This window comes from Cucurbita maxima, unplaced genomic scaffold (assembly GCF_002738345.1).
Source record: "Cucurbita maxima cultivar Rimu unplaced genomic scaffold, Cmax_1.0 Cma_Scf00014, whole genome shotgun sequence".
Taxonomy (NCBI): domain Eukaryota; kingdom Viridiplantae; phylum Streptophyta; class Magnoliopsida; order Cucurbitales; family Cucurbitaceae; genus Cucurbita; species Cucurbita maxima.
In genome coordinates this window covers 948,944-957,456 of record NW_019272030.1, presented here as the reverse complement: position 1 = coordinate 957,456, position 8,513 = coordinate 948,944, and the positions used below count along the sequence as shown (strand labels likewise).

At 32.2% G+C, this 8,513-nt stretch overlaps 2 protein-coding genes across 3 annotated transcripts in view; both read right to left on the bottom strand.

Moving 5' to 3' along the window:
- Nucleotides 1-3,506, bottom strand: part of LOC111489694 — an 11,777-nt gene extending 8,271 nt beyond the window's left edge. For both annotated transcript variants that reach the window (XM_023138022.1, XM_023138023.1), the window contains exons 1-7: nucleotides 3,221-3,506; nucleotides 2,441-2,725; nucleotides 2,289-2,348; nucleotides 1,996-2,205; nucleotides 1,565-1,683; nucleotides 1,280-1,377; nucleotides 98-222 (exon numbers count right to left, since the gene is read on the bottom strand). In XM_023138022.1, the coding sequence (XP_022993790.1) occupies nucleotides 98-222; nucleotides 1,280-1,377; nucleotides 1,565-1,683; nucleotides 1,996-2,205; nucleotides 2,289-2,348; nucleotides 2,441-2,725; nucleotides 3,221-3,451 (1,128 nt within the window). In that variant the 5' untranslated portion in view covers nucleotides 3,452-3,506. The remainder of the gene's footprint in view (nucleotides 1-97; nucleotides 223-1,279; nucleotides 1,378-1,564; nucleotides 1,684-1,995; nucleotides 2,206-2,288; nucleotides 2,349-2,440; nucleotides 2,726-3,220) is intronic.
- Nucleotides 3,507-5,710: 2,204 nt separating this feature from the next.
- Nucleotides 5,711-7,034, bottom strand: LOC111489700 (two-component response regulator ORR4-like). Its single transcript, XM_023138030.1, has 4 exons — nucleotides 6,561-7,034; nucleotides 6,356-6,468; nucleotides 6,179-6,256; nucleotides 5,711-6,061 (listed from the first exon to the last, which is right to left on the bottom strand). The coding sequence occupies exons 1-4, from the start codon at nucleotides 6,664-6,666 to the stop codon at nucleotides 5,885-5,887; spliced, it is 474 nt and encodes a 157-aa protein (XP_022993798.1). The 5' UTR covers nucleotides 6,667-7,034; the 3' UTR covers nucleotides 5,711-5,884.
- Between the last annotated feature and the right edge of the window lie 1,479 nt (nucleotides 7,035-8,513).

The following is an 8,513-nucleotide window of genomic DNA, read 5'->3' as shown; positions in this document are numbered from 1 at the left end:
TTTTTTTTTTTTTTTTTTTTTTTTTTTTTTTTTTTTTTTTTTTTTTTTTTTTTTTTTTTTTTTTTTTTTTTTTTCATTTTGCATATTTAGAACGTACCTTTGTTTCCTGATACAACTTCAAATACTCCAGAGATTGCTCATAATAGCCACAATGGTAGAGAAGAATGCTATAATCTCTCAATTCCTTTGGATCAACGTCAAGGAGGATAAGCCGTTCACATGCTGCAGGAGGAATACTAAGCTTACAGATAAAGATCAAGTAAAGGTAGAAGTAAGAGAGCCTTTTTCCTTAAGAAGAGAACGGAATATATTTGTGTTAATGTGGATGAGAGAAAATTAAAAAGAAAAGAAAGAACTGTTCGTGCTTTTAGAATCCATGTGCGAAGTTTGAGACCTAATTGGGGTACAGAATGAGGTTCGTACTGAGATCCAATGGACCAACGTTTAGCTTGCTAAGGCTTATTTGGGATTCCAATCAGTTGTAACAGCCCAAGTCCACCATTAGCAAATATTGTCCTCTAACTTTCTCTTTCGAGCTTCTCCTCAAGATTTTTAAAAAATGTTTGTTAGGAAGAGGTTTCCACACCTTTATAAGGAATGCTTCGTTCCCCTTTCCAACCGATATGGGATCACACAATCCAACCCCTCGGGGGACCTTGCATCCTCCTAACACATCGCTCGGTGTCTAGCTCTGATACCATTTGTAACAACCCAAGCCCAAGTCCACCGCTAGCGGATATTGTCCTCTTTGGGTTTTTCTTTTTAGGCTTCATCTCAAGATTTTTAAAACACGTATGTTATGGAGAAGTTTCCACACCCTTAATAAGGAATGTTTCGTTCCCCTCTCCAACTGACGTGGGATATCACATCAGTAGCTCTATCCTTCAAAAAAAAAAATCCAGTTAGAAATAAACACAATGCTGGCATCAATTTAATATGGCCAACAAAATTCTTCACCTTTCCTCGTTTTTTCATTGTTTGCATTATACGCTAGACGTTACATGACAGGAAAACAATTGGGAGACTAGCAAGGCTTGAGAATACCAGGAAGTAGGCTGTGTTTCCTCAGTTTATCCCCAGCAAGCCTTATACTACCAGTTTGGTGCATCTAAAACCGATATAAATCTTGGTCCTTCAAATAACCAAATAATTGTGATATCCCTCAATTTCACATTCTTAAATAAAAAAGGGATTTATAAGTATTCAAAAGGCCTTTAGGTGGAGGTTTTTTTTAATAGACTGTAGCTAACAAACTCGAAGAGAAAGAATTGTAGATTACCGGATAATGCGCGCCTCATATCTCCATAACGCACACTGGTCCAAACTCCACGTTCTAGCCTGTGTTGAGCAGCCTTTGCAGACGCAAGCTGAAAGCCACTGAAAAATATGAAAATTTAAGAGGCAATGATATTAATACACATAACGACAAGCACTAATTGAAAGGGGAGGGGGTGACCAATGTAAAGAGTAATTGAATGGTGATTTTGATGATGCAAGAAGATTAGATGGAAGTATATATTTCTCTAAAAGTAGGCTATCCTGCTGATTTAAATAGTTGAAATACCTTTCCTCAGTTGCATTCGATCTATCACTACAGTTAGCAACATCAGCCGCCCTTAAGAATAAACTTCTGGATTGATTTTGTTGAAAAGGCCAAAAAGATTCCTTTAAATTGCTTAGAATCTGCATTCAAGAACACACATACAAAAAGAGTAAATCAGAACTTATCTAGATTGAAAAAGATAATAACTATAACTCTGTTGTGCTATAAAGGACATTAATTTTAGCATCTTAGTAGAAAATCTAGAAGCTCTCAAAAAATTGTAAGTCGTAACATCATCAGCCAAATATTGCTACTATAAAGTGAATAAGAAACTTTGATTTACTAATGATTCAATTTGTTTTTTGGTTGACTTGGTTAGACAAAATAACTACATCTTCAACAACTCCTCAACTTTTTAATTATCTACCTTTGATAGGACCAAGAGAAATTACCTCCACCAAGAGACTTTGGGTTGTTATGATGTGTGGTTGATCAGATTCCTTGCCTTTCAGTTTATGATAGGCTGTTGGGAGGCTAAAATCATCATGAGGATGATATATCTCAACATCAAAATCCAGAAGGCTCCATAAACGAAGCATTTTAAGAATCTCAGAGTATATGAGTGACAGTAGTGCAGCTGAGCCTGTACGATGGGTCAAGACCTGTGAACAAATAATAATTCAATTCCATTAAAAAAAGAACAACAATTGACTCAAAATTGAAAATAAAGGGCATAATCTTTTACCGTGTGAAGATATAGAGCTCGTGGTTCTGTTTGAGCTTTACAACTGGTTCTTCGGAAACCCTAAAATGTAAAATACGTCATGGGCAGAAATGGGAAAAGCATTTTACTTATGTACAGCAAAGGTACACGTTTGTCAAATTTGAAAATCTTACCTTCATGACGTACAAATACCTCTCTATACTTTCCAATAAACTTTCTGGTGATAAATTGAATGAAGATTTGTAGTGAGTACAATAGCCCATGGAAAGGTCATTTATTCTATGAACAAATGCATCGACCGGAAGAGGAACAGATGAATGAGATACCAAGGAATCATCCTCTGCTGCAATATAAAGAGCAGCTTTCGCCAAATCAACACCCCTATTAATGCTAATACTGGTTTCCCTCTCTATATTAGATAAATAATGAATCTGAGTCAAGAAACCCTTCCTAGCCTCCTGCATAGTCATTGACCACCAAAATAAGATTTATTTGACTAATTTGAGCATACTGTTCTTTCATTTTTGTTAACCATGTTAGGTTAACATTGTCAAAGCACAGAGCAAAAATATCAAACTACCTAAGTTTTACATTAAATACCATATCATATCTGATAAGGATCATGGTGTTCCAAATATTCTAATTGGACCTATTGCAGGATCCAACGATCCAACGACCAAGAAAGTTCAATAAACATTCATTCTTCATCTACAAAAATTCAATAAACTTTCATAAATTTAGTTCTAATCTTTAGCATCTAGCTTGTTTAAGAGAAAATTACCACACTCATAATTTCTCTTAAAACAGGTTCCATTATCTAAAACAAGTTCTACCGAAAAGAATGCATAACACATTGAAGTTTCAAAACTTGAAGACGAACTAAACAAGGGACGTGAATTGAATCAAAAGCAGCCGATAAACAAACCAGAAGAGAAAACAGAAGAATGAATTACCTTAGCGTAGGTGGAGTCAATTCCAGAAGAATCCAAAGCATCGTGGAGAAGGAAGCGGAAATCCTTGGGACCATCGGGCTGCCGAAACCCACCGGAACAAACCACTCGAAAACTCAGCGAGGTGGAAGGGGATGAAGATGAAGATGAAGATGAAGAGGAATTGAATTTGGAGAGTTTCGAAGAAGAAATCAGCCTTGGAATGCATAAGGAAGCAGAAGTGAAGGAAGCCATTGCCACCAGAAATCCAGAAGCAGAGAAGTTCAGTGTTGCAGAGATATAAAATATCTTTCCGCCCCCCATCAACGTAAATATTGATAAAATATCGACATTTTTTTATTAAAAAAATATAATAAATATTAAAAAAAAATAATAATTTAAAAATTAAATTACTTAATTAATCTTTCCCTCATTTTAAGTAAGTTTCAATTTCTTATTATTGCCGTAAGTCCCACGCTGTTCATATTTTGGTTATATTTTATTGATTTATTATATGATATAATGTAATTTTTTATTCATCCAAATAGAAATGTGCAATAACTTAATCGAATTAAATCCTACCGTAAAAATTAATTATTAACTATATATTAAGTAAACGACAAAATCTCATTGAATTGATCTTAAAAGTATTTAATTATATATTATTCATAATTAATTTATTGACATATACGTGTAAAAAATCTCATCCAATCAATCTTAAAAGTATTTTGATGTAAACACTAAATCATAAAAAAAAAAAAATAATAATAAATAAATATAGGGAGACAGACAGTATTGTTATAAAATTATTATTTTCTTTAATAATTGTTTTTATTTTTTAAAAAAAAATTCTCAAGTTAACGATGTCATTAAAATAGAGACTGGACACAAATTTGAAATTTCATATCTTAAAAAATTAATTGAAAAAATAACGGTCATTTTACACGTGCCTTGTTCGGATAAGGGAACTTAAAATAGGGCAATTTCGCAGTGCTGGCCCATTTGTAGGCCCATGTGTAGGCCCAAATTTTACGTGGGCTGTTTCAATCTCTTTAAAGGGTTGACATGCCATTAAAAAACAAGCTAATATAATCCTACAAGGACATCACTTTGCCAATGGTGGGTCATTTATGTCATTTACTACTTTATTCAAGATTCATGTGTACATCTTATCAATGGCTTCCTTCTAATCGGATTATGACATGTGGCAGTTTGTACAAAGTCTAAGGATTAAAGATTCACCTGAATTCAAATAATTCAACTTTATACTTGAGATAATAGGATTGAGATCAAGTCCGAATCAGGGTTGAGCTGACAGTTCATCAAAACAAATGAGATTAGAGCTACGAAAGAGGTTCTAGAAAATTGATTTGACCAATTGAATTAATGTTTTAATCAACTCCCCGAACTAAACAAACAGTCAATTCTATAGGTTGGGTATGTGATCAAAACTTAGTCAGGCTGTTATAACCTTGTAAAGACAAATAGAATTAACCCTCTTTATTTTTTATAAAAAAAAGTTTTAAAAAATTCTTAATATTAATATATAGACGAAAATCGTCTATCATACCTTCATAGATTATTTTTCAAACTTTTTAATTTTAAAACGAATATTTAATATTTTTATGAATTTAGTCTAAAAAAGATATGTTAAGATGATTAGCTGTAATTAAAGGTAATTTTTTTTCTAATTTAAAAAATTTTAAAAACTAAATGGAGGATCAAATTCAAAATATTATTATTTAATAAATTTTGGAATCAAATCTCTTTTAAATCTCCATTCAAATTTTATTCTTAAAAATAAATAAAATAAAACCACCGCTACATCCAAATGAGGAATGTATATATATATATATATATATATATAAAGAATATACGCATTATCTTTAAATACAATAATTGTAAATGAATTTCAAAAAACAACTCATCAATGACAAATTATTTATATTCCATGTGATGGAAGATAAGGAAAATAAGAAAAGAAAATGTATTATTATTATTATTTATTAAAATGGACAACCAAATTTGAAAATCAATCCCGATTTCTATACATTAAAATGATTTAAATTAATATTTGTTCAAATAATTATTCACCGTTTATTTTTATTACTTATTTTCAATATATAATTAATTTAATAATTTATATGAATTAGTTCAAATAAATTATTAATTATTTCTTCTTATTTAATTAATTCAAAATTTCGTTTTTAATAAAAAAATAAAATATTAATAAGTAAAATGTTTATTTATTTATTTTCAAATATAAATTCAATTTGAAACTATTTCGATATATTAATTAAATGATACAAGAATAAATAATTGAAAAAATAATTATAAGATTAAATAAAATTACAATAAATGTGTATAACTAATTTTTTAAAAGAAAAAAAAATAATAGCTCAATTGTTATTTATTTAAAAATAGACAATTCAACTAAGTTGATGACAAATCAAAAGATGAGATCTGATATTAATTATTGGTTTCATTTCAGAAAAAACTAACTAAAGTGAAAAATAGAAAAATGAAAAATTATTCGATAAATTATCAGGCAAAATTGAACCGCAGATCTATACAATTTTTGTTAGTTTCCCAAGAAAATTTGTGGTTAGAACAACTCTAGTTCTTTACAGAATTGACTAAAAACGGAATTAAAATTAGTGGCGGAGTTCTTCGTTGTTCTTGTGTTCATCAATTCCTTGTGGATTTTTCTTTAATCAAATGAGGTCTCAGTTTCCTCACGTCAGACAATTGAACTGGTTTGAGGAAGAATTCTTCCGCTCCTTCTTCCAAGCATCTGTTGATTCTTGAAGGTACATTCTCAGAGGACATAATCACAACCGGTATGTCTTTAAGAGATTTAGATTCCTGCAATTTCATGGCATCAAAATTAGTGATTGATTCACAGTGGATTTAAGAGATTTTTCTTTTGGTTGAGAATAATCTTGTAATGGAGAAAGAAGAATATTAAAAGTTAGGGCAAACCTTGATCTTCCTGAGGAGATCGTAGCCGCTCATTCCAGGCATACTGTAATCCGTGATGATCAAATTTACATCCACTTCCTGAAAACAGAAACGATCCGAGAAGATGCAAGTTAGAGAAAGAAAGAAGGATAAATCCTGAGAAATAGAGAGAGAGACAGAGAGAATTAGGGCTCGTACTTGATGATGATTTGAGGGAGCGATTTCGGAGTCCGGTTCATCATCATCATCATCATGATCTCCATCAAGACCAAGAAATTCCAAGGCCTTGTTACCGGAATCAACAACAGTAACTAATCAAAACAGAGAATCAACACTGAATTAGCCCTAAATCCGAGAAAATCTCCAATGCTAAAACAAAAGAGCGAATGAAATCGTGAAATACCATGATAGGAAGAGGTTTTGAGGAGGCGCTCGATCAATTTCCTATCGATGAAGCTATCATCAACAGCAAGAACATGGAACTGAGTCGATTCAACAGCAACACCCATAGCTAGAATGAAGATTCAACAGAAAGAAACGAAGAACAGAAGAAGATTGAATGAGAGTAAGGGGAAGAGGGGATTGGAGAGTTATATATATATCTATGGATTGATTCCATAGTGGGGAAAAATGTTGAAATGTGACAGTTGGAAAGTGAGATCCGACAGATTTGATTCGGAATCGAGAGGATCTTCAAGGTTGATTTGGTGTAGACGAGCTCTCCTGACCAATTCTTTAATTGATTTGGGAATTCAAAGTGTTGGTTGATTTTCGAGCAGCAGCCGTGGGCGCCCCTGTTTGTGGCCTTTTCGTCACAGCCAATGGTTCAGCTGTACTGTCGCTGTGTGCGTCGTATAGTACGGTACGCCCGGTCCCCTCCCTTCCCCCACCAAACTTTTCCAACCATTCCTTTTTTAAAAAATCATTCTATTTCAAGTATTTTTTACTAAAAAAATTAAAATTTTATTTTAAAATTTGTATTTTTTGTTGGTTCATATATTTTGGTAATTTTGTTTTATTTCCTACCCTTAAATATTTAAAGTTAGCCATTTACTCCCTATAAAATTTGAAATTAGCATCTTTTGATTAGGGTGGTTTGGATGAAAGTCCCATAATTTTGGGAATGATCATGAGTTTATAATCAAGCAATACTTTCTCCATTGTTACGAGACATTTTGAAGCAAAAACATAAGAGCTTATACTCAAAGTGGACAATATCGTACCATTGTGGAGAGTCGTGTTCATCTAACATGGTGGTATCAGAGTCATGTTCTATACTGACCCATGTCAATAGAATCCTCAAATATCGAACAAAAGACTCCAAACAAAAGAAAAAAGGAGTCAAGGCTACCTAAAAAAAACAAAGTCATGAGAGCTTATGCTCAAAGTGGACAATATCATACCATTGTGGAGTTGTGTTCATCTAACAGTAACAAGGTAGTCGTAGGAGAACTCAATTGAATCCTTCGCGATGCAAATGCCCTCTTCCTTCCTCCAACCCAACTGAGAGGAAACACCTACTCCTAACGAAAGGAAACGAGTCAAGCATGCGTTCGCATTTGTGCATTTGTTTTTCAACTTGCTTCAAAGAAGAAAAAGCTGACTGACGCGCTCCCGTCTCTAACCTAGGCTTAGATTTTTCAAGATTTTTTTTTTGTCGATTTGTGGTATTAATTTGAAAAGAAAAGTTTGTGGATGAAAATAAAATTTTAAAATTACTAACAAAATGTCACCTTCCTCTTGAATTTCTTAATTTATAAATATTTTAAAGTGCAAATAAAATATTGAAGCAAGTCAAAATGTACTTTATCAAAAAAAGAAAAACAATCATATAGTAATAGAAAATATTGGGTCCCAAACAAAGCATATAATATCATATCATATCAAATCTTTATAAAAAGAAGACACTTCCATCTCATTGCCCTCCTTCCACACCATTATCTAGGGTTCCCCACATGAATATTGATTTGTTAATTTTTTTTTTATTTGTTTTAATTCTCACGTTCTAGATATATTTGAAGAAAATGTTTATGGAATTAATTGATTTGGATACCCGAGGACCCTAATCTTTTCTAGGAATTGCTTCTATGACGATAGATAGGGGCCAGATTTGTATGTCTAGGAACGAAGAAAGCATAGAATGAATATTGACGCCTCTCCCACTACTTATTGGTGGGTTTGAATATGGCACAGGAATTGCAAAATTGCATTTGTTTTTCGTCTTTCTTTTTTTAGTAAGATTAAAATATCATTGTTCGAGAATCTTTTTATGGGACATCCAATGATAAAACAAATAGTGGTATAAATGCCTAAATTTAACTTCTTGCAAAATTAATAATAATAATAATAATAATAA

Excerpts from the sequence above, each read along its gene's own strand:
- LOC111489700 (XM_023138030.1), bottom strand. The coding sequence starts at position 6,666 with ATGGGTGTTGCTGTTGAATCGACTCAGTTCCATGTTCTTGCTGTTGAT. Across the intron at positions 6,469-6,560 it reads CAAAACCTCTTCCTATCATG|TTACTGTTGTTGATTCCGGT; the intron begins GTATTTCACGAT and ends TGTTTTGATTAG. Across the intron at positions 6,257-6,355 it reads CTCCCTCAAATCATCATCAA|GAAGTGGATGTAAATTTGAT; the intron begins GTACGAGCCCTA and ends TTCTGTTTTCAG.